Below are 26,007 nucleotides of genomic sequence, written 5' to 3'. Positions count from 1 at the left end.
TATTAAATGTCACGTTTAACAAAGGGACCTCATCTTGCGGCTGATCCATTGAGGGAATGACTGACCTACAGCTATAAGCTAGAGGAGTCCTTTAGAACAAGTGGTAGACATGGTGCTGGAGGTCCTCAGTTCAATCCCCAAAGATGATTCACGACGGTGCCCGCTGCGAACGAACCTCCAGCAAACCCCACCTTTGTTTCACTGCTATGATGAGGCCTTGCCATTGGCCAGCAATTGCATCTTTGTGCAGAAAGTCCCACCTACCAATGTGAGTCGTTTTGTCCAATATATTTGATTCGGTCGGCCTTATGGAACTGAATGCAGCAGCCAATTGCATCTCCCCCCTCCCCCCCGGTGTCATGGAGGGCAGACAGGACATGGTGCAGGATGCCTAGGAAAGGTGCGCCCTTTGAAAGGTCGGGCAATAGGTGCCCAAAGGCCAAGTGGCTGGGAAACTGGTGCTTAGAAGTCCGCCTCCCCCTGGTGCTTAGAAGTCCCAGAGCTGTCCGTGCAATATATCATTACTCGGTGCATTCCCCCCCAGGGAAATGCATTCTGTCCCACTTTGGTACAGTGGTGACCTTTGCTCAAGCCTACCCTTGACTTTGTTATTGGGCTGTCTGCCAAGGATTCCCTGGGCTGAGCCCAGAAGCTGTGTTTTGCAGCATGTATGTACATGTACACACATCGCTGTCTGGTTCTGGGCACGCTGCAATTACCAGGAGATAGAGACTTTTCAAAGTTATTTTCTCCTAAATTTCTTACAGCTCCCGAGTGGTCTTTGTTGCTTTGGGGGCAGCGGAATCATGGTTGTGGGTTTCATCCACAGGTTATTCCAAAGGGACTAGAGTCAGAGTTTGACGATTCTTTATGGGCTGCTGCGATCCCTCAGTATCGTCTGCATGGGCTACGGCTGGGCTTTTGGCATTAAATGCTGTCGGTGGTGTTAGACTAACTGGGGGGAGCACAATCAGCCTGCGATGTGATGGCAAGCGGAGGAAAGAGACACATGAGGAAGAGTTTGTCTAATCGGTGTCACTTTCCTGATGGGAAGAATTGGGAACAGCTAGAAAAAAATGAGGAAAGTTAAATAGATCTGGGAGGGGAAATGAAGAAGGAAAAGTGCACGAAGGAGGAGTAAAGCTGGAAGAGAAAGGAGGGAATGAAAGAAGAAATAAGGTGTATTCCAGTAGTTTGGATAATGATATGAACTAAACATGATCCGCAATTGCTAACCAAGCAGATGTGACAGGTGAGATACGTGTAACTAACGGGCAGGCCCCACTTATTTGCTGATGTGTCTATGTTCAGCATAACCCAGCACAGCTAGTTTATGGACAGGAATCAAGCCCCGGAGTCCTGACTCCAGCCCTGTACCCTGGTCACCAGACCATCCTACTTCCCTCTGTTATCACTTCGATATGTCTCCACAGTGCATCTGCATAGAAGGCAGATTGCCACAGCACAGCCTTGCTTCCCAGAGCTGATAACAATGAATCCACTTGGTGGGTCAGAGCTTGAAGGCAGCTCTTTGCAGCGGAGTGGATCCTTTTAAAACCCTGTGCTGGCTCCGAGTGATACCACTGCTAACGGAGTGCAGCGTGTGCATGGAGACTGGAGCCGTGGGCTCCGCCCTCACATTCCAGCCACCAGTGTAATTCATTCAAGGTGACTCTTCTGGAGCGAAGTGGGGAGCAGGGAGCATTTTCCTCCACACACGTGAGCGGTTTTTTCCTGAGTACTGGGCATGCATGTGTTTTAAGGACTCTCCTCTCTCTTCCAGCCTGGCTCTGTCTCCCGATGGAGTCTGCAGTGAAGGCACAACCCTGCACTTGTGGCATCTCACTGCTTTGCTATGAGAATAAAGTCACATACGCACAGGCATCACGGTGGGATCTGATGGGAGGGTAGATGGGTAGTGACTGGGGGGTGGAAGCCCCTGTGTTTACACAGAGGCATCTCAAGCAATGAACAAACCCTGGGAAGAAAGATAATCAGAAAGGCTGGAAGGTAAATTCAAGGCATCAGCATCAGTCTCTCTTCAGAACTGATTCTTTTGTTTTCAGTTTACTAATAGATCTTCCTTCCTTCCTTCCTTCCTTCCTTCCTTCCTTCCTTCCTTCCTTCCTTCCTTCCTTCTATGAAATAGTGTAAAGTCTGGCTACTGCTGAGCATCTGGGATGGGGCTTCTCTACAGCTAAGGTGGGCCCAACCTACAAAAGAGATCCAGAGTTCAAACCCCACAAAACTTAGGTTGGCTGGACTCTGGGGGTTTGGTTCAGCCCCTTAGAAAGACAGGAGCCATTTGCAAAGTTTGGCTCCTGGCCTGGGTTCCTGTGTGAAGTTTGGGAGTGTTTGGCTCAGGGGTGGGGGTTGGTTTGGTCCCACATGAACTGAAAGTCCTGCCATTTGAAATGGAAGTGAATGAGCCCTTACAGAAAGGTCCCTGATGGAACCAACGGGGATCTATAGAAATCCCTCTGAACATTTCCAGAACTTAACAGAGGATGAGAGCCTTTCCATCACACTTGTTCTGGCATCCTATGGAGTTCTGTAGTATTGGTGTATTTTGTAGGGTGAGCTCTAAGATCATTATCATTTTCTAGTCAATAGGCCATTCCCATAAGGGGAGTAGCAGAAAACAGCAAATATATATCTCTTCCTAGCGACGCGGTGATTTCCCTGCTAGCGAAAGAGGTGGTTTTACACTGTAAAGTGCACTGGCAATCCAGGAATCTTGGCACCTGGCTGCCTCCATTATGGATGAAGCTGACAAAAGGGGGGTGATGTCAATGTGTCAGGTTTTATCCCTTTCACAAGTGGTGACCTGTTTTAAAAACAAACCAACCCAGAGGAGGTATTTCAGCTAATGTTCCAGTGCGCTGGCCCTTTAAGGAGGCTGTAACAGGACACCTGAAGTCCTGGAGAAGTGTAGCTGAGATTTCATTGTCTCTAAACTGGCTGGTGTTTTCTTTTTTTTCCCCTCCTCCCCTTTTCCCTTCCTCCAGTCCCAGTTTAATTTGCTGAACAGCAGCATGGATCAGAGCATCGGCAGCAGAGCGGCTTCCACCAGCCCTTACAACTCTGAGCACCCCTCCAATGTCCCAACGCATTCTCCCTACTCGCAGCCCAGCTCTACCTTTGATGCCATGTCCCCAGCTCCTGTCATCCCCTCCAACGCTGACTACCCTGGGCCCCACCACTTCGAGGTGACGTTCCAGCAATCCAGCACAGCCAAGTCTGCCACTTGGACAGTAAGTTGCATGAGTTCGTCTTGACTTCAGTAGAGAGATGCATGTGTGTCTGTAGAAATGTTCGCAATGAATCTGTATCAAACCCTTTACTGTCTCTGTATCATTTCGCAGAAGGAGACACAGTGCATGTTTATATACCGCGGACATTGCAATGTCAGCTGCAACATGTATAGTTATTCGATAGTCAGCAGAGGGTATTTTGGTTGCCACCTTTAGAGGTAGCAAATATAACTCAAGCCTGACAAGCAAAACTTTGGGAAATAGCGGGGTTTGTTTTCAGGATTTATTTCCAGACACTGTAGATCCCTAGATTTCTCATATGTTTTTATTTCTGTTGATTTGTAATAGCAAATGAATCACTCAAGCTCTAGGAGCCCTGATGAGAATTAAACTTGCAGCCACAAAAATATCATTCAGCAACATCACACAATAAGAAAAATTAACAGAGCAGCCAGTGGATAACACAGTTGCATAGACCTGTCCCTACAAGTACACCAAAAGCCAGCCACTCAGCCCATGGCTTTCACAGCATGTCTTGAGGTCTATGAAAAGCGTCATCTCAGCAGAGCAAGGGACAGGGAAATGACTGAGAGAAGAAGGGTGCTGCTTTTCTCATCAGCGGTTAGGTCCTAAATTCATGTCATAGGGGCTTTTGCATAAGCATGGCCCATAAAGAAAAAAAAAATATTGACACTTATTTATTTTTAAAACATTTCTGTCCTAGACATTTCTCTGGAAACAAAGTATTCACAAAAAAACTCCCAGTGCAACTAAAACACCCACTCAGCTCCCACCCACCAAGAAACGCCTGGGAAAATAGATGCATCTTATAGACAGAATTCCTTTCCCTGGGGGAATGCCTGCCAGGGTATAAAGACTGAGGTGAGACAGCTGACACAGAAAGGGAGCAAAGGGGTTTCCTGTAGGATTATGGTTTGACCGTGCTACCAAACCAGCACAACAGATCATGAGCAACATGTATCAGCCCTACGTGTGACAATGACTTATTTTTGGAAGCTGATGTGTTTAATTACTGTGAAAGGCCTTTTAATGATGGACAAAAAGTTGTCTTCCGGCTGCTTAATGTATGGGCTAAGAGCGTTGACACCCCAAATAGCTGCAGCTCCTATTCTGTTCTTGTCAGTCCAATACATGCCACCCCTCTAGCTGCTGCGTGTGGGAATGGAAAGTGCACTCGAAATATTGCCTAGTGGGAGCGTGGCGGGGAAGGGGTTAAAAGGGTGATTTATAACAGCTGTCTCCCAGCAGTTTGTTTTGTAATTCTAGACAGCCAAGCTGCCCCGTGACAATGAATAGGGAGAGCAGTGAGGGGTCACCTCCGCGGGGCTCCCAGGTGAGCAGGCAAGGGAGATGAACGGGACTGCTGAATTCTAAGCATTCCCAGCACAGCGCTGAAGTAGGGAACTCCTATCCCGGTGCCCTCAGCACACAACGAGCTCTCGTCGGTATGATCTCCCGGCAATTCTACGCCAAAATATACTGGATCCTGGTATCGGCAAAGAATAAGGAGCCATTGTGGTGTAAAATAAAGCAAATGCAAGGTCAATCCGTACGGCGTAGCACTGACCACTCAGTCTTCAGCAGCGGCTCTAAGACAGCAACAGAGCTACCTAGGGAGGTGGTGGAGTCTCCTTCCTTGGAGGTTTTTAAGGCCCGGCTTGACAAAGCCCTGGCTGGGATGATTTAGCTGGGAATTGGTCCTGCTTTGAGCAGGGGGTTGGACTAGATGACCTCTTGAGGTCCCTTCCAACTCTGATATTCTATGATTCTATGATTCTATGATTCTAAAGCAAACCAAAAATAAATCTGGTTTTCAAGGGATCATCGCTTACTTCATGGCTTGGCGTAAAGGACCAGATGCTCTGGTGTAAATAGCTGAGGAGCCGGCCCAAACATTTTATGGGGAATCTGTACCTGGCCAGCATTCTAGTTAAGAGGACAGGGTGTCTGGATGGCAGTGTATCCCCTGCCCCTCTCTGGGTCTGTGATGTGTAGATTAACAATGGGGTATCTCCCTGGGTTAGGTCTGGGATTAACATTAGGCCCTGAGGGTAAGAAACAACCCTAGCCTGTTCGTCTTCCCTTGGGGGGAAAGTTCCCTCGGTGAAATGTGAAGGTCAGTAGGAATTGCCCAGCTAGTGGAGGGACTCAGGCCTGTGATAGGAGCCAGGTAAGAACCTAGGTAAATCGGTAGGGCCAGATTTGGATGAAAGATGGAATTTTCTGCCCAAACCCTGGTTCTTTGATGGGGCTGTTCAAAAGGAAGGGATGCCAAATGGAAAACAAATGTAGGCTACTGTGATGGGTCTCATCTCTGAGATTCCTCCCTCCTTGGGCACTCCCGTGAGCTGGGAGCCACCACATGGATCGGGGGTAGCATGGTGGTCATCGAACATGGTTTGGTCAGATACAAAAGGCAGGGCTGCTTTAATCGTGAGGCCTGCACTTTGACATCCCATCCCCTGACAGTGCAGGTGAGATACTAATAATCAGCCTGGCGGCAAACAGCAAAGAAAATAAACTCAGCATTTCCCAGGGGGATTCAGTAGCCTACTTGGTCTGGTATTTCCCACCAGTGATGCAAGCGGAGTGTATCAGCTACAAACTCCTGAAAGACAATGAAAAGCCAGAGACAGTGCAGCCTGTGCTAGCCAGCTGGCTTCACTGGGACAGGAACAGATCCCGGATAGCAGAGAATGCCCTCCTGGATTCTTACAATACTCCTGACATTAATACACACAGACACAGAGCTGTGGACAGGAGCTGTTCAGTACATGTGAATCAAGGGAAAGCACCTGCTGAAGGAGCACCCACTGATCACAGTTGAATGAACCATTAGGAAAATGCCCTTTTCCTGCTCTCAAATGCTCACTGATCATAGGATTTGTGCCTGGAATACACACACTGTGTATATACCCAATGCCACATCATTCCCACAATAGCAGCAGCTAGGGTGACCAGATGTCCCGATTTTATAGGGACTGTCCTGATTTTGGGGTCTTTTTCTTATATAGGCTCCTATTACCCCCCACCCCCGTCCCGATTTTTCACACTTGCTGTCTGGTCACACTAGCAGCAGCAACAGTTAAGGACAGAGCAGCACAGAAACAAGTGCGTTGGGCTCATCCCGTACGGGACGCAGCCACTGACTGCATCACAGCCCTCGTTCTGTTTCAGTGCCATTGTTCTATCGCTTTCAGCTTTGTTGGTGTCCCAGGTTAGTGGAACCTCTGTTTTTGGGACTGGCGAGTGTGTTCTCTGTCACTAGAGATCCGGGCATGCTCAGCTTCACTGATGATGTCTCCACTGCATGGGCATCCACACAGCACTGATTATACTACCAACATCCTCTGCCGTCATGCACTGGGCTCCACATAAAAGCGAGGGTAGATACTTTTGCGGGATATTCAGTTCTACAATTATTACAGAGCCCTGCTCAAGAAGCTGGGATCTTCCCAGGACCTTGCACTAACGCAGGACAAATGATCGAGATCAGGATATTCTTATCTCACGGGAAGCACAGTGGAACCTGCTTTGCATTTCATTCAGAGTCAGTAGAATTCCGCTTAGAATGAAGTAGAACGAAAGTCCCAGATTGTTTCAACATAGCACACTGTGGTAGCTGCAACCCTGGTTTATTGTATCCTTACACTTGGAATGAAGCTGATCTGTGCGGGGGGGAGGAAATGACTAACATGAGAGGCTAGTTTTCATGTTTGGAACCCCAAATTATCATCCCCAGCCATGCATTCAAGTGCCCAGATCAGCTTTAACACCTGAACGAGGCATGTAAGCCCACATGGCTCAAATATACTTTTGAAAATTAGCCTCCAGGTAGTTGTAGGCACTTCGATACCACAGTAAAAGAATGAATATGTGGAATGAATGTGTGAGATAGATAAAAATTGGATTCTGCTCTCATATACTCCACTGCAAGTCAATTTGGAGTAACTCCACTAAAGTCTGTATAGTTACAACATGTAAAACCTGTGCGAGATCAGAATCAGGCCTATCATTTCCCTGTATTTTGGACAGTGAAAATTGTGTCAGATGCTTGGTTCCAAACATCAGCTGTGTTGCTGGAGGGAGCATAAGTTCCCATGTGACTCTGCAGTGACCATTGTAATATCTTCTCTTTTAACAAATACTGGTCATGCTGGATTGGCAGCGAAACTCATCCCTGATTGACAAAGTGTCTGAACTTTGTAATTTTGTATTTTCTGTTAAAAGAAAGAGATTATTTTCCAGGTCTGTTTTCTCTCCACTAGACTGCATGCTTTATTTCCCCACTGGATACAAGACTGGAGAATGAGTATTTGTGCAAAGAAAATGATTACAATTGAATCAAGTGATCACAGTCTAATTTCGCTTGCTATATGCAAACAGCAGACAGTCTCGACCAAAGAAGTACTAATCAGCGGTTAGGAAATACAGACAATTGATAAGGGAAGCTAAAGGTATCAATGAAAACTCTATGGCCAGTGGGGTTGAGGACAGCATGAAAGAGTTCTTTAAATATATCAGGAACAAATGAAATCCTAGTACTGCTATAATTCTGATACTAAATAAAGATGGCAAAATTATTAATCATGATGCAGAAAGTAGTAGTCCACAAGTATTTCTGTTCTGTGTTCAGAAAGAAAAAAAGATGTTTTCATATCTTATAGAGATACAGAAATGTTTTCTATTCCATCAGTACTAGGAAGGATTGTAAACAACAACTATTAAACATTTTAAAATCAACAGGACCATATAAATTGCTCCCATGAGCATTAAAAGAATTGGCCAAAGAGCTCTCTGAACCACTAGTGTTAAATAAAACTTGGAGCACTGGATTGGAGAGAAAAAAGAAAAAGCCAGTGGATGATCAAAGACCCGCTTGGCCAGTTAGCCTGATAATGATCCAAGGCATAATCATGGGTAGGCTGATAGGTGGGTACAATCAGTAAAGAATTAAAAGGGGCTAGCATAATGAATACCAGTCAATATGGATTTATGGAAAATAGGTCTTGTCAATAGGTCTTTGATGTTGTGTTTCGATGAGGACACAAGTTTGGTTGATAAAGGTAAGTGTGTTGACATAATATACTTAAACTTCTGTAAGGCATTTGACTGAGAGCATCTCTACACAGAGGAATAGTGCACAGCAAGCCTGGCTTTAAATCTGCAGTGACCAGCTTGCCACGCACTAAGTGGCTATGTGGATCCTGGTACCACACACTGAAAGTTGCATAGTGTGCTTTGACATACTGCTATTCCAAGTACTTGCATGGGAAAAGATTTCTGGTAGTACGGGGCTCTTTAGTCTAGAATTAAAAAGTATAATGCGATCCAATGCTTGGAAGCTGAAGCTAGACAAATTCAGACTAGAAATAAGGCGCAAATCTTTAACAGTGAGAATAACTATCCGTAAGAACAACTTACCAAAGGTTGTATTTCTCCAACACTTGAAGCATCTCAATTAAGGCTGGATATCTTTCTAAAGAGAAGGTCTAGCTCAAGCATCAATTATGGGCTCAGCGCAGGAATTACTGGCAAGGTTCCCTGGCCTGTGCTAGGAGGGAGGTCAGACAAAATCGTAATTCAGCCCTTAAAATCTGTGACTTTATGAATCTATGAAAGGGAATAACAGAGAAAGGGACCGAGGCTTCAGTTGCAAATTGAGGGCTTATGTGGGTCAGAGAATGTTTCTTTAGGGCTTCTCCATGGGAATCTCCTGCAGAAGATGCATGTGACTCGGGAGTGCCTGTCCTGTGCACTGACCGTCAGACCAAACCTGTCTCTCAGCAAAGCGTTAGTGGTTTCTGTCTCTTAGCACAATCCTTTGGAAATAAAGCCGTTGTTGTATTTTATGCAAAACCTTGGAGCCAGGTTGTTTTTTCTAACAATCTCTTTGTTAGAAAAGGCCATGAGGTGGGCCAGACCCTGAAAATGAGATTTTTTCTGTGCCTTGGAAGGTCCCTCTGGTGGCTTGTTTCCTGGGGTGGGAGGAAGGGAGTGGATCTGTAGTAGTACAAGACAGGGCATGCAGGGCGCCTACCTGCTTGTTGGAAGCTGTCAGGACTCTCCGTTGCCTGGAGCTGTCTGTACATGCTAGAGCTGGGAGCCGATCTCGGCTGTTTTCTCACATTCAGCCCCCTTGCCACGCCAGCCAGCTGGTAACTGATAGATAATTAGTATTTTTCTCAAGTACAATTTCAGACTGACTGCTGCTTCCCTCCCCTCTAAAAACATTATCGTCCTCACCAAAGCCAGCAGAACCGTTAATAGGGTCTTTGGCCTCCCGCGGCCTCACTGAAAAAGAGCCCTAGGAATCAAGCTACCCTCCTCCTTCAGATCAGGACTTGTCCCTGCATTCCCTGATGACCCAGAACAGATGAAGGGTCCATCCAGTCCAGCATTGTGGGCCTGAGTCTCCATTGCCTGGCCTTGCTAATGGTTTACACTAGCACTTTGCACTCTCTTCGCTCAGGTGGATATGACTGCACGTGGTGCCGGCAATAGAGAATCAGACCCCAGCTCTGCCACAGAAGGTGTAACTCTCCATCATGGTCCTGGTGAGGATGTTGTTCTTGGAGGAAGGAGACAATGTTCACCCCAGACCTCAGCTGCTGACCAAGCTCGCACGCTGAAGCTAGAAACTGGATAGTCCTCAAAATGAAGTGGAGCAGTGCCGGACTGAAATCTTGACATAGGCCTGGGGTGGATTTAGTGCCCAGTTCACTTACATTGTTTCAACCACACTCCAGAGAATGGAACCAAGCTGCTAAGGGAGACTGTGACCATCTCCATGACTGGAGAGATTGAAGGCTGGGACTAGAGATCAGCCTGTCAGGGATATGAATAGTTCTGGACCAGGTGACCCAATCCAAACCAGGTCCAACCCAGAGCTAAGTCAGTTAGATACTACAGTGATGGGCATGTTATAGGAGCCTAATTAGATTGATTCTCCAATTTCACAGCTTGATTTCTTACTGCATAAATGTTAGGGCCAGGGGCTGGGATGGGGAGAGCAGGGAAGGGAGAGGATGACTGAACAATGTATCCCAAAAGTTGGTTGCGCCTGCTACAGTCATCATCTAAAATACCCTGTAAACGAACAATGGCAAAAATCTGTCTCCCTCTAGCAGCAGCAGTAGGAAATAACTAACTCTTGGCACCGCTCCTTAATAATGTGGAACGCTCAACAGTCTGCTGAATGTCCCTTAATAAGGGCCGTGGCCGTAAGTCAGATCACACTCTGCCTCTGAGCTCTGCACACTTGTGCTTGTCTCCAAGCAGCTGAAAAGAAATCTGAGTGGGTGAAAGAGGTGGAATGGCAGAAATAGGAAAGCATCCGCAGCGGTCTGATCCAGAGACCACTGAAGTCACTGGGAGTCTTTCCCTTGGCTCCAGCTGGGCATGGCTCACGCTCCTAAGTCCCCGCTACAGTGGGATTGCGGAGAAAGGCCCGGGGCAGTGTTCGTGAGAGCTATTTTCGGCAGGCCCTGGGAAGACGCTGGAGCAGTCGGCTGTTCCAACATGACCGTGGTATCAGTTACATTATCTCAGAAGTTTATGGAACGCACTGATTGATGTGAGGCCTTTTGCTCTTTAGCATGAAGAGCGAATTCTCCCTCCTTGGTGCTGCCAGCAGAGCCCAGTTAGACAGTTAGGGCCCCTGTAAATTAGCAGCACTGCATCAAAATATTCCTGGGCCCCTGCAAGCTCCATTCACCCCTGCGTGACACCTCTGAGGTCCTCTAAAGTCAGTGAGGCCCAGCTGAGTTACGTCACCGGAGGGACCGGACCTTGTTACCTATGTGGTAACAACAGAAAGTCCCATGTGGTGAGAATCAGTCTCCTTCAGGAGCCATGAGCAGTGGTCACGGAAAGCATTCTTCCAGGCCTGATTTCCATGGCTCTGAGTATGCACGTACATGCACCGAAACGCGGGAGCAATTTGCATGCTTAGCCAGGTACATGTTTTCCATGCACATTTTGGTGCTTGTGAAAATCTCTCCCTATGTTTCTGTCTCTGAACCAATGGAAAATAGACCTGAGCCTGGGGACTAGGGGAAGAGGGACTTGACGCCAGACCTGGTAGCTACGGGCACCCAGTCTGAGTTCAGTGAGCTGTGTGAGGAGTGGGTGGCTCTGATGCCTAGGTGTGCCCAGGCCTGAACCTCACACATTATTTTGAGGGGGGTTTTCTTGCCATTTTAAACACATTTGTAATTACAAATAAATAAAGGCATGTTTTGTGCTCGCCACGGGAAGCCGGTGCTGCCCTGCACTGAGGACAGACGCGCACTCCCCCCACCCCCTGTATAGTCAGAGGCCACTCAAGGCAACCTGCTGCCCAAGGCAACACTTGAGTATGATGCCCCCCACCTCTCAGATTTTGCCCACCCACCTGTCGTGTTATGACAGAGGGGCAGTTGAGCCAAGTTTAAGTGAGTGGCGTTGAAACCTGGCTCCTGGGGGTCGCAGGTTTGGCCCTATCCGTGCTCATGATGGAGGGGTGGCCAGGCCAAATCTGCTGCCTTTCGCCAGTGTGAGCCATGGTCACCAAATCGCTCTTTTCACTGGCCTTTTCCCTCTCTAGCCCCGTCTGCTCCTCTTTTCACACTGTCCCCTGCATGGACCAGGAGCCCAATAATGCCCAAACCTCAGCCACACTTTCACACTCCCAGTGTTTGAGTGGCGGTGAAATTAGACAAAATTCCAGCCCAGATTGATTGGCCTTGTTACCCAGATCACAATAGCTGCAGCACAGTTGGTGCTAACTGCCCCCCGGCTGGCTATCTTTCCAAAGAGTCCTTGGACTGCATGGGCTGTGAAGGGTGAATTTCCTTCTCCTCCCGTCCTCTGGGCTGCCCCGGATGAAGTACCCAGCTGCAGAGCTTGCACTGATACAGCCTACACCGCACCTATTCTGTGCATAAAGAAAGGCCTTGATTCTCCCAGGCTGTCTGTCGGGCACCTCTCACAACTGGCCGATTCACTTGAAAAGAGGAAAACGGAATGCCGGGTCCTTTACAGAATCGCTACCAGGCACTGCTGGGGGTGGGGGAGGGAAGTCGGACAGCCCACCTGATTGTAGCAGTCCTCGTTCAGCAGGGTTTGTTCTCTAAAGAGGGGCATGTTGATCTCATCTGGAAGGCTGTTTGCCTGCTGTATTTTCTCCTGCTACGTGGGGAGGATTAGGTTTTTTCCTCTTCTGTATTAGAGCAGATTAGTGACATTCTCATACCCTCCAGTGGATTCTAGTGATGGATTCAGGGGCGGGGGCAATGTACCTGTGCGTTGCCATCCTCAGCGGCTTGGAGAGAGGATGGTCTTGTGGTTAAGGGATTAGAGATCTGAGCCAGTTCCCAGCTCTGCCACAGACTTGGTCTTGCCACTTGTCTTTCTGGGTCTCAGTTCCCCATCTGTAGAATGGGGATAAAAATCACTTCTTTTCCTGCCATTTGTCTGTCTTGTCTATTTAAATTGTAAGCTCTTTGGGGCAGGGACTGTATCTTACTATGTTGCCCCATGTACTTAGGGGGCATGTGGCAGGAAGCTGACATCTGCTATGCAAATGATTGAATGCCTGTTCTCAATGTTTTACTTGCCAAAGCAAAATCATCTTAAATCTTGTTTATTAACTAGGCTCCTTGGATTTACACCTTGTTCCAGTGATTGAAATGCAGAAATTTTCTGGGCCATTCGCTCACCTCTGTCTCTCTCCTATATCAGCCAATTCATTTAGGGCCTGACCCTGACTTCAAACACAAACTTCAGACAGTTTCCAGTGGTGTCAGACTGAGACCTCTCTATTTACATGACAGCCTGCAGCTGATCAGCCTCTCTCCCACACTCCAAATTCTGCAGCATTATCAAGCAGCAGAGAAGTTCAGGGACACCTGTTTCCTGCTGAGGTTTGAAATCACCTGGAGAGTCAGGCGGGAAGATACAAAAGGAAGTCGTCGGATGTCAGAAGCTGCAGAGGGGAGGTCTCTGGCTCCAACCATGGTGAGCAGGGACACAGAGGAGGCCGACGTCGTATATGCGGAGGGAGAAGGAGGCTGGTATATTTATGCTCCAGTTATCCTCATCTCGGTGTTAGGGATTTGGGGTTCTTGTTGCTGATAGGGAAACTGTACCTATAAACTGGGAATTTGGTGCAATTACAAAAGGAACAAAAAGCACATTGGACATAGTAACCAAATTTACAAAATACAGCTCTGAGGAAAAGCCACTTCGAAAACCTCTCAAGTCAGCAGCACAACTCTGGTATGCACGAGCCTTTCCCTAATCCCAACTGTGCTACAGAACAGAGCAAAACAGCCCTCACAAGAGTCGTCTCCTCCACTGGTGTAGAAAAAGGGTATTAGCCAACGTTTGCTCCATGCTATGCCCTGTAAAGCTTGAGACGTAGCATGACTCCTTTATGGTTCCTGAGTAGCCTGACCAAGTAAAGATAAATACACAGCCTGGAATTCAGTAATAACATGTATGTGTCCAGTATAGGATAATGCAAGAGCACTTGATCTCATGTTTAGGCACATAGGATGCGCCATCCTGGATCAGAGCGTCCATCCCTTAGCTCCAGTGGGGACCCACAGCTGAGGTTATACTGGGGGGCAAACAAAATGAACCATAGTGCACCTGCCCCTTTGTGCAATGCCGTTAGGGGAATACTCCTTCCTGACCCCTGGAGTGATCAGCGGGTGTCCCGAAGCATGAGCTTGGATGCCTTTTTTTAAGCCTGCATAGGTGCAAATCCAGCCTTGTACAAAGTCAACCTACAGCATCTCCAGCAAGAAGTTCCACAGTTTGAATACATGCTGTGTGAAGAAGTGTTTCCTTTCATTGGTCCTAAATGTACCTGCCATTAATATCACTTCGTGTGTCACCACCAGGCAGATCTTGGGGGAGAGGTGTACTGGAGGGCTGGAGAATTGGTCTTGCTCAGCAAATAGCTCCAATCTCAATGCTTTGCAAGCCAGAATTTCATTTCAGAAGGGCTGCTCTGTACTCAGCCTGTAGACCTCTCTTGTGCATGAGGAACAAGGAAACTCCTTGTGAATGATTCTAGAATGGGGGCCATTACTTGAACCCAGAAGTTTCATTCTTAGCTAAAAGGACATCCCAATAATTCTCTGTATGGCTTTCAAGTGCCTTTCTGAATCCAAACTGGAAAATACTAAGTGCTCATGGAAACCACCATGCAATAGAGACGGGGGCACTTCCCAGCGATGCAGGGAATGCGCTGAAGCCCCGATTGCCCACTCAGGCTCTTTCACCACCCTGGAGCCTCACAGCTTGCGAACGACGGGAAGGTGGTGTCAGTGCTGAGCTGATAGTGTCAGAATGCACCAAGGAGAGCTGCTCTGAGTTCCCGGCTGTGCCACAGACTCCCTGGGGAACCTTGGAAAATCTCTCTGCACCTTAGTTTCCCCATCAGTAAAACGGGGTAATAATAAATTAAATAATAATAATACTTCCTCCTCTCTCTATTTAGATTGTGAAGTCTTTGGGCAAAGGCTCTCTGTGACAATGCACCGTGGGGCCTGTTCAGGGAATGCTAGCTGCTAAAGATTAATTAGGATTCGACTCCAGGTCAGATTCTATTGCCCTGTGTTTTTGCACCAGCGTGTTCAGCTAGATTCCCCCAACCATATTTCTTCACTCTTTACCCCCACGAGTTCCCCGACACATCCCAAAACAACTGCATTGCTGGGTTTTCTGCTTGTTTCTTAGTGGCACTTGGCCTCTGTGCAGACTTGGTCACGTGGTCAAAGTAGCCAGACGGAGAGCGAGTCAGATGTACTGGAAAGATTTGAAAAGAACTAAGTATGTGTGGCTCGGCCAAGCAATGAGTAAGAGAGGATATGAGCCCAGTCGACAGGTATTTTAAAGGTGTAAATGTCAGGGAGGGAGGGAAATCAATTAGGGTGAACCATGGGACTGTAATTAGGAGTAATGGCAGGATAGTAAGCACAGAAAAATGCAGGCTGAAGAACAAGAAATCTATTCATTTGTGGTCCTGCTAATAGATCTGGGGTGCAGCAGGTGGGTGCAGCCTTGGGGAGTCTCTGGTAACAGCCTCAATGAGAGCTGGGTTTGGCGGTCACAGGTCCTCCTGCAGATCCCCCAGGTGTGGAGTGAGCCCTTGGGCAGAGCAAAGCCCACCCTCTGAAGGGATGAGGTGAGCTGATCTCGGCATGGGGATCCTTGCGAGTCTCCCTGCTCACCTTGTGTTTGTTCGGAGCAGAGCCTTCTTCTGCATAAGGAGCTTTTGGCTAGGCAAACAACTGCAGTATCCATAGAGGAGACCAAGGGTCCTGCCGCGTTGGGAAGAGCCCACAGCAAGCCTTTCAAAGCTAGGATGCTATGCACACCTTTGTGTCCCTGTGTCCATGAAGCCTTCCGGGTGAAGAGGCAATTTTATGACAATCTGTTTATTGCGAGAGCTACGTTACATTCGAGTTAAAGGTGGGGCTAGCAATGCCCACCGCTGGGTGGAACCTCTACCCACTGTATAACTGCAGCCAGGGGAGATTTTGGGAAGACGTATGATCCTCAGGAGTCCTGGGTTCCACTCCCGGCTCTGCTGGGTGGCCTTGGGGCAAGTCACTGCCCTTCTTCATGCCTCAGTTTCCCCATTCCATAAAATGGGGATAATGCTACTGACCTCCTTTTGTACAGAGCTCTGAGCCTATGGAGGAAAACACTGTATAGGAGCTCGGTATTGTTACATCCCCTTTATATTCCCAACCTTTTACTGTCCTGCTCGTTTAAACATTCACTTGCAGCCATCCTGTGATCACCACTGTCCAGAACCAAGCAGCTCAGTGTGAAAGAACTGAAATTGTTCTCTTCAACTTGATCATTAACGGCCACTAACTCCACTTCTTTTCTTCTGGAGGGCGGGACGAAGTGGATGGGAAGTGGGGTCAGATGGGACTGGGACTTTCTAGTTGTATAGACAGTCCGTGTAATGCTTGTGTACATCTCCCGATGCAGTGCACATGATGCCCTGGACACATCCACATCCTTCCTCACGCTAAAAGGGAAACAAAGTAACTTGTGATGGAATTTCCAGCTCAGTGAGAAATTATAAAGACCAATGATTAAAAAATGGTTATTAAAAAAATTAGAAAGAAAAAAGCCCTGCAGTCGGCATGTCTTCCAGGATCTGTTGTAACAGATTCGTCCGAGCCAGTTAACGGTATTTGCGGTTTGCAAGATCCTACATGTCTGAGTAAAATGACAGACACATTATTATCACCTCTCTGCTGTGATCTGTCCAAACCTGTCCTGGGATGCAGCTCCACAGCTGCTTGCTAGGGAGTACAAGGAAATTAGCAGCCTGAGGCAGCACTTTTCTTCTCTCTCTCCCTCTTGCCAGTCTAGTGGCTTTATTGGGATCCATTGACTGCAGTCCCGGACACGTCTTGAGTAGGACTAATGAGGAGACTGGAATGTAAGGAGGAGGAGGAGGAGGGGGTTGCAGGGGGAGATAGTGGGGGAAAAAGTAATTGTTGGGCAAATCATTTCCTTCAAGGAAGAAAGAAGCAGCACTCGGATCCAAGCCTCCTGAAGTAGACAAGTCTAGACGCTTCTGTGTCAACAGCTGAAGATAAATAAGATTTTTATCAGTTCAGAATCTGTTGGGACACATCCGCCTAGCGGTTCTGCAGAACAGGGAGAACTGGGGGGGAGGGGATGTTTCGATTAGGCCTTTTCACACAGAATGTTTAGATTAGATTTTGGTTTTAGGCTCTCAAAGCGCTATGGGAAAATGCTTCTCTTTTCTCCTGTCCCCGTCACAGGAAGCAGCGCCAGTAGATATAAGCAATGAAGTAGCTTTGTCCTTAGTGGGGTTTGGAATTCTGTTCCCCTGCTGAGGATGCAGGGCAGTAAATGGTAAAACTCGGTGCAGTTTGACACTGCAGACAAGCTCAGACTTCACTGGGTTTGCGGGGAGTATTCGAATGGGATTTCGACCATGTCTCTGTAAAACCCTTCCTTGGACCTAAGCTCTAGATGATAAATATCAGCCTCAGGATGGATGTTATTAAAGAGTCTTATCACAAGAGCAGATTACATCCCCAGTCACTGGTGCACAATGGCTGCTCTGGCCCGCCCCAGAAATGGCTGCATTTCAGAAGATAGGGGAAGTGACCTCTATCCCATGACACACTGGGATTCTTGGGTGTGAAAGGCCCTGGAAAAATGCATGGGATTAACTCAGAGATGTGCTTGAATAGTGAAAGGCTGTCAGTGTTTCAATATTTTGGCTCCTCCAATAAGTCCTACGACTCTGGAATGTACTTGGACTTAAAGAAAGGAGGTTGCAGTAGCAGAGAAGAAACATCTAAGCAGGTTGATTAGGTCTGATTTTCATTGCAACAAATGAAAAAATTCTGGCATTAGAAATTGCATCAATAGGGCAAAAATTGGATTAAAACACATTTCAGATAGAACAAGCTCAGTTTACATCAGATTGGTGCTACTACCATTATTTGCTATTAATTATCACAGTAGCTCCTAGAAGCCCCAGCTAGGCTGAGGCCCTATTATGCTCATTCCTATACAAACGCAGCGTAAGACAGTCTCTGCCTTCGTTCAGTGAGGGAAATGACTTTAATAATACAGCGAGTGGGAAGGAAGAGGCTAAAGGTCTATAAATACCCAAAGGGTACAGTAGGGACCAAAAATAAAGGGTAGGAATAATATGGAGGTGACAGAACAGGGAACACATTTAAGATCTAGTCTCTATTAGAAATGGAATCCTAAGAGGGAGGTCTCTCTGGTGATAGATTAATCCACCTTGGGAAGTTAGAAAGGGAGTAGAACCCAGGTGTCCTGGGAGCTAGTCCCCTGATGAAGCCACTAGATATGCACGCTGAGTAAAGACATCTACATTTAGTTTGACTGTGCTCCACCTAGACCAGGGACAGCTCCTTTGGAAGCGGTCCAAGACTTTTTTCAAAATGCTTGTTCAACAGCTCCTTTCAGGAAGCCATTGTTGTCTTTCTTTCTTTCCAGTTCTCACCCGAATGGGAACAACACATTTTTACAAGAAAAAGCAGAGTCACAATTTCTCCAAACTGAGACAAGAACCTTGAAAATAGGAGGTCAGACTAGATGATCACAATGGTCCCTTCCGGCTTTGGACTCTATGAAAACATAGCACAATCACTCGGACTGACGATGTATCTGAGGATTATTGATATATATGGAGTGCAAGCAATGCAGCCCGGAGCAAATGTCACATTGCACTATGGGACGTTAGGGATTATGTGAAGGTTTGCTTTTGTCCTCTTACCTGTGAGTGAGCTACACAATAATTCATATCACATAATACAATGCAAAAAAAAATCTATATTAAGAGGCCACGTATTTCAAAATACAAATGAATAGCCAGGGTCTTTAATGGCTATTGTCAAAAGTGTGCTCTGGAAAAAGGCAAGGTGGTGGCTCTGGGCTAGTAACTAGTGTAAGGCATTGGGACTTGGGAGTCCTGGGTTCGAACTCCAACTTTGCAACTGACTCGCTCTGAGCAAGAGCAAGTAACTTCACTAGTGTAAGTCTTTGTAAAATAGGGCACAGATATCTTAACGAATGCTTGTCAAGTGCTGGTGCTAATTACCATGGGGCCATTTTTTCAAAAGTCCAGAAGCCCAGGACTATGGACAGAAATGCAAGTGCAATAGATAATTAGCTCATGCAAATCACCACTTAGATGTCTAACTTTGGCACCTGAACTAGATATGAAATTTCACATGCATTATGGTGAGTGCAAAATATTTTGGGCTTCTTCCTTTTGAAAATCAGGCAGTGTACGTGCAAAGTATAATTAGTTTTTTAAAATAGAGGGTTCTGGTGCATAGCGGCCGTGAACAGGCTAATTCAGAAAGAAATATCTACTCTTGTCAAAGGAATAACTCTAAGAGGCAAGGAACCGGTCACTCCCACCAGAATCCTACTGAAGGCAAAGGGCATGCAAATGGGAGATGCATGAACTGAGTGGACATTGACTGGTAGGTGATAGGACATCTGTGCTAAAGAAAAGAGCCGTGCATTGTATGCAGTATTGAAATGGGATATAAAACAGGCTACTGCTCTCTCTGAGTTATCAGCACACAGTTCCTTAAAAGAATAGCTTGTTATTGTTGAAGGATCTTTGAAGACAATCCTGGAGCTGTTAAGACACGATAAGGTTATCAGTGGAGGCATGTCTGTGTTCGGCTGCAGCTCTTTTGCCTGCAGGGCAATCATTTTTGCTATTTAACAGAGATTTATCCATGTCATAACATGGTATAATGAGAGCATGTGTTACCGAAGAACTTACCATAATGCACCTCTACTCTTCCAGAAAAATGTTATTTCCCAGGCATGTTGGGGACTGCCCGGGAATGTCTACGTGAAAGGATCCTTTGACAGGAGTTGTCAGTATGTTAACACCTGGCCAGGAAGAACCCCCCAAATAACCCTGGTTTTGCCATGCTGCCTGCTGAAAATGAATGTATCAGATCACAATCACACAGAGTATGTAGGTTACATGGGCGAAAGCAAAGGGGTCAGGCTTCTCTGTTCCGTGCTCACAAATTGCAGCTTTGTACGTGTTTCAGGAGAGACTATTTAAATCTAAGCTAAAGTAAGTGCAAAGCCTGGTTTAGATGCTAAATGGTATCACATCTAAGAAACGGATTTCAGTATGTCATCAAAATGTAGTCAGATCCTGCACCCTTCATTAGCCTGAGATCTGGGTATGTCACAAAGAGGCATGTTCATAGTGTCACACAGAACTCTACTGCCTTTATAACAGGAAACTGACCTGTCCTAGGTGTGATCAGACAGTGGCACATCTGTGCGACTCAGACAGGCCAGGAGCATCCTTACTGCCAAATTCAGCCTCATGTCATATATACAGATTGTTACCCCCCCCCCCCGCCCCACCCCTTCTTCAAACACCTCTTCTATTTCCGGAGCCAGATCCAAACTGCCCCTCTTTGTGTTTAAAACCCTCCAACTCCCTGCCTCTGGCTCTCTTCCCTGATACCTTCACTTACTCCCTGGCCCTTTGCACAATCTCACCCCAGCTGGTCAGAGAACCGTCTTCTCTGCAGCTCCTGCCATCTGGGACAGTGTTAAGCCCTCTCTGTGTCGCTTCATGGCTCTCAGCTGAAAAGGTCCCTTCCATTCCTCGTTTCTCTCTCCTAACTTCTCTCCCCTTTGGTTAATATTTCACTTGATAGCTGCTTTACTTTGAGATGCAGTTGAAGGAGAGAAACCAAAGTGAAGTTGCACTGGTCTGTCAGTGGGGAATAGACGTTCATGGAATTTCCTCGGGCCTGGGTTCCACAGCAGAATTTCCTAGAAGAATGTATCCACACACATGCCCCCCCAACACAAAGACCCACCTAAAAGGGAGCTTCTGCATGTAGCTGCTAATATTTACTGGAAGTCACATGTTATACAAATCCATCCGTCCACCCCTCATCTGGGTTGACCAACAATCTTGATAGGAACTGATAAGTGCAGAGCAGTAGGGCAGCAGAGACCTTGAGACAGCTGCATTCTGTGTGCAGGCACGATAAAGATAACATGCCTTGAGACAGGAACAAAAATCACGTCCAATTCACGCTGCCTTTTTAGTGTACAAAACTCAAACCAAAGGGGGTGACTTTGAGCCAGGTGTGTTTGCCAGAAAGGTCAGCTGTCAGGCACTCCGCTTTAGATTCCAGGGGTTAGACCGGTTTTTGTTGGATGTGTCTGTGTGATGGTGGATCGTGTTCAATCACAACTCACACTAACACATGAAAAACTGCCGTAGAGCTCTGCTACCCCAGTGACAGCCAGGCTGGTAGAGCAGCCCACGGCACATCACAGAACAATCAGAGAAAGGGCAATTTTCACTATAAACACTGAGCAAATCCTTACTCTGGGATCATAAACATCCATTCAGGGCAGCCAGGATCTCAAAATGTCAGCTGTCCTCCAAAAGCCCCACCCCATACACAGTGAACGCATGGAACTCCGTTATCTGCACCGCAAGGATGAAGGGCTGAGTCAACCCTGCCACAATTCAAACCTATGGTTCCAGGGAGTCTAGCGATTGCAATCCTGATGCTCAGGCCACTCAACTATCCTCGGTCTCATACATATGGTGTCTCTAGACTTTATATTTTAATATGTGTGACTGCAAATGCTTCACAGTACTTTGTATCACCACGAACATATCGACAGCCTCTGTCTCAGCTAAGCATGCACGTGCACATGATTAACTCAGATCATGGAATAAGGAAAGCCAGTGATCTCTGATCCACATTAATACAGATTGCTAAGTTAGCTACAATCGTAGCATTTCCTGGGTGGTTAGCACCGGTTGCCCTTTGGCCCTCTGCCTTGGAAAGACGGGCTATAATCACCTAGAAATGCACTGGCCACGGGGTCCTGTTGTTCAGCTGACCTGAACCACAAAAACAGCATCGCCATCTTAAAAACCCAAAGGTACTCGCAGCAATCCTCGGTGGATGTAGCGGCACCTGCCCGTGCACCCTGCAGCCCTGTCTCTTATAAGCATGAAACTGGCCTGGGAGTAAACTCCTGGGTGCACCAAGTGACTAAGGACTCAGTATAAGGAAAAAGTAAAGGCTGGCTGGAGGCGTGCCAGAGTCACGTGGCCAGTGCAATGGAACAAGAGCACCAGTGCTGCTAAAGCATTTCATTGCAGCCAAGGCAGCTTGTCTCCAGTCAGAACCCTCTGCTCTCATGTACACGCATTGCCCAGGAAGCTGCAGGACTCCTGCTGTCTCACAATTTGGCTTTTGCTCTGTGTGTTTGATGGCTGTGGTTTGAAGCTTTACCAACCCTGCAGGTGTCCTGTGCGGTGGTATCTTTTGGCACAAGGCGCGTGTTGTCGGGGATAAGATCCAGTGCTCTGAACAGGAGCATGCCCTGCCATGCAGGAACTAGCGATCGGCTTGCACTGTAGATGTATGTAGGAGAGGAGAGGAGGTCTCAACAAACAAACTTTTTCTTAGCTGCAAAGCACCTGGGGGGGAGGTGGAATGGAAAAGGGACTCGTTGATTTCCTGACAGAGCGAGGGGAGCCACACGCTTAATTGAAATGGAAGTTGCAGCAGGGAAGCTCCCCCCTCCTCACTTCTCTCTCTTCCCTGGCTTTAAATGTTCCATAACATCCCATAGACTCACTCTTCTGTTGTGTATTTTGTTGTAGCTGTATGAACACTTGTGACACGTCACCAGCTCTGGGACCTCAATGTGGCTTTTTCCTACCAAGTGGCAAAGCAGTGGACTGTTTCACAAGCATGCTTCCATGCCCCACTGAGGCAGGACATGCGACACTGGGACCCTATGCTTTGTGCTCCACCCCGAGTGGGAAAATCCCCATATGCCGAGCCATGCAGGGGGCCCGCACACACTATCAGGCCCAGAGGTGACCTCAGAGGCATGTCACGCATTCGCACTGTTTAGCAGTCTACAGAAAGCTGGGACGTGACTGTGACAGTACGAGGAGCCCAAATCACTTGACAGATCTTAATGAACCATGCCTTGTAACTATCACCCCTGCGAGTTGGGTAACAATATTATCCCCACTGCTAAGGTGTGGAAACTGAGTCACAGAGAGGGGAGGTGACTTGCCCAAGGTCATGTAGCAAGTCAGTGGCAGAGCTGCTAATGTTACCCACCTGTTCCAAACCCCAGCCTCATTCTGTAGAAACTAGGCCTCTCTGCAGCTTTCCTTAGTGCAGACCAGTCATTGGCACCCCCTAGTCACTGGAGCAACCCCTGGCAGCTCAGCGTCTGGGTGTTGCTTGGGGTGAGGAATACAGAACAGGCTTTGCTGATCACCCTGCCAAGGTGCCTCTGGAAACCCTCCATCTAGATGCATTTCCAGTGCACCAGGCACCAGAGTAACAAGGCTCCTAGTTCTGGGCCCTGCCTGTGGAGCTTCCTGCCCTTGGAAAGCTCCCTCCTGGGTTTGCAGAGTAGGCTGATGTCCTTTTCACCGCTTCCTCCTGCTGCCTCATTTACAGCTCTTTGCACTGTGCCCTATGCTGTCCCTACCCATAGCTGGCTGCACCCCAGACCCAACACGCATCCCCAGGGAAGGAAAGAAAACAGCCACCCGCTGATCTGGGGTGCAGCTATGCAAAAAGCATCTCTCCCCACAGCAAGGCCTAATGACCGCACCAGCTCAGCCCCTAACCTCAGATCATGCCTTTTATAAGCTCGGCTCCTGGAGCAATTCAGCCCAGCTGAGCCCACACTGCTCTGGGAATTGCTGCACTGAGAGCAAGCACCTGTGGATGGTGTTAACCCCATCCCTGCCAGATTCCATGCTTAGGTTTTTATCCATTGAGGGATGTGGTACTTTATTGGGCAGCGATTACCATGTAAGTGCTCTTGTACTTGCAGGGTAACTGCACAGGTCTGACTTGGTGGCGTACATGCTGTGGTAATTACATGCAGGGCCGGCTCCAGGCACCAGCCCAGCAAGCAGGTGCTTGGGGCAGCCAACAGAGAGGGGCGGCATGTCCGGCTCTTCTGCGGCAATTCGGTGGCGGGTCCCCCACTCCCTCTGGGAGCGAAGGACCCGCCGCCCAATTGCCGCCGAAGACTGAAGCGGCAGCGGTAGAGCAGATCGCGATCGTGGCTTTTCCCCCCCCCACACTTTTTTTTCTTTTTGCTGCTTGGGGCGGCAAAAATCCTGGAGCCGGCCCTGATTACATGCTCAGGGAGATTAGCTGTGTAACCTGCACTCTGATTTAAGCCTGGTAGATACCTGACCATGAAACTGGATTTACAAGAGAAAGTGTGGTTAGTCCAAGGGAACTAGGTATAGTGTTGTGAGGTCTGGGGCAAGTCTCTGTGCCTCAGTTTCCCCTCTAGAAAACGTGGTTAATAATACTTGCTTATGCTGGTCAATGGCTTTGCAATCCTCCTATGAAAAGCACCATCTAAATGCAAAGTATCATTACAATACTAATTAGTGATTCTCCAGTGGAAGCAAATAGCACGCCCATGAAACCTGTGCACTGGAAACACCAGGGTTTGCCTTTCTTAATGGCAGCCCCTGGCTAGCAGGAATTTGCTTCTCTTTCACACGATCAAGCACATCCTGTAAGAGCCTTGTGGAGAATATTTCAATGGTAAAGATAAAATTGTTTTCTAGATACAACCAACCACTCCGGGCACGTCTCAGACTGCCTGCGGGGCTACATCACCACTCTTTGTCTGACTGTCTCTCTCTCTCTCTTACAGTATCTCTCTCTCGCCATTGACATTTTTTAGTACAGTGTCTTCAGTATCCGCTACAGTAATAGTGAGGTTAGACTGGCTGATCAGACTGGACCCTTCTGGCTGGTCTCTGCTCTGGAGTCTGGTAGGAAGCCATATAAAACTGAACACTAGTGGCATAACAAGGCCCTACACGGTTCGGAGATGCTCTAGTTACATGAGACACTACAGGGGAACTGGGGCACTAAGCTGTTTGGAAAATCACGCCCACAGTGCCCCAAGTGTTCAGGTGTGTGTGACGTACATGGGTCCTGGATACTCTGGTAGTGTTGTGTAATGCACATGTATTAGGTCCTAGACAGATACTTCCAACTCAGGCCAGAGATTGCGGCAGGACAATGCGGAATTACTTCAAAGAACAATTGGTGGAAATGCATTCACCACTGATGATGTACTACAGAAACCCCACGATGTGCACACAACAGCAGCTTGTCATATAGCCTGACGTGAGAAAGGCAATGGAAGGAAGACGTGATCTATTAAATAACTTCAAAGGAATACCTGTTTCTCTCAAGTGATGCCCTTTGCCAGCAGACAAAGAATCTTTACATTGGCACAATAACCTCAAAGTGGTTAGGACACAAAAGGCAATCATTGGCTCTTTAACAAGTAATTATTTCAATTTTCTGCTTTCCGGCCTGGTTGGCACTTGGGTTGAAATGCACAGACAGCAGAGAGTGGGAGGATCAGAAAAGCCAGAGGAAAATAAACGTCCATTTTCTTCACACGCGGTAGGGTGCAGGAGTGCTAAGCTTGAGCACTTCTAAACTTCTACTTGACAACAGCCTTGTGGGCTGGATTCAGTTCCTAGCTCGTGGTGCCTCTCCTCCTGTGTGCAAAAGAGAGGTGATCCTCCTTGTTTAGAGTGTAACCTCTTCCGGGCAGCGCCTGCCTCTCCTGCATCTGGGCAGCGCCCAGGACAATGGGGCCCCGATCTGGGGCCAGGCTTTGAGCTCTGCTGTAACGTAAGTGGAATCCCATGGCTCTGACGTGTGTGTGTGTCCCCACCACAGTGTAATTCCATAGCCAAGATACAAATGTAGCTCTGTTAATCAGTCCCACACCTCAGTCCCTGATCATCTTTGTTGCTTTCCTCTGAACTCTCTCCAAAGTGGCAATATCATTCTGGTACCGCGCTGCCTGGTGCTGAACGCTCTGTGTTAGGTGCAGGCACAATTGGGCTGTGTAAATCCCGCAGGGGCGCTTGCCACCCCGATCCATTCTGCCGCGAGTTGGGTCAGTTTAGTTCCAGCTCCCTTTTGTTACAGGGCGGTCGGCTGCTCCTTGATGCCATTTAAGCACTGAATAGTAACCCTGGTTTTTCAGAACTGCTGCCAATAAGTCTCATATACTCCAGTCTTGGTCATTTTCACATTGGAATAGCAAAAGGACGTGGGTGCAGGTTTTTCCTGGGGAATGGAGGCCC

At 47.6% G+C, this 26,007-nt stretch overlaps 1 protein-coding gene across 9 annotated transcripts in view; it reads left to right on the top strand.

Annotated features, from left to right (window-relative positions):
• The window catches only part of TP73 (tumor protein p73), an 89,879-nt gene that overhangs the window by 47,729 nt on the left and 16,143 nt on the right, over positions 1-26,007 (top strand). For all 9 annotated transcript variants that reach the window (XM_065574935.1, XM_024104272.3, XM_024104273.3 and 6 more), the window contains exon 4: positions 3,009-3,254. In XM_065574935.1, coding sequence (XP_065431007.1) covers positions 3,009-3,254 — 246 coding nt within the window. The remainder of the gene's footprint in view (positions 1-3,008; positions 3,255-26,007) is intronic.

This window comes from Chrysemys picta, chromosome 21 (assembly GCF_011386835.1).
Source record: "Chrysemys picta bellii isolate R12L10 chromosome 21, ASM1138683v2, whole genome shotgun sequence".
Lineage (NCBI taxonomy): Eukaryota > Metazoa > Chordata > Testudines > Emydidae > Chrysemys > Chrysemys picta.
Note: the sequence above shows the minus strand (reverse complement) of the source record. Positions and strands in the feature narration are given on the sequence as shown.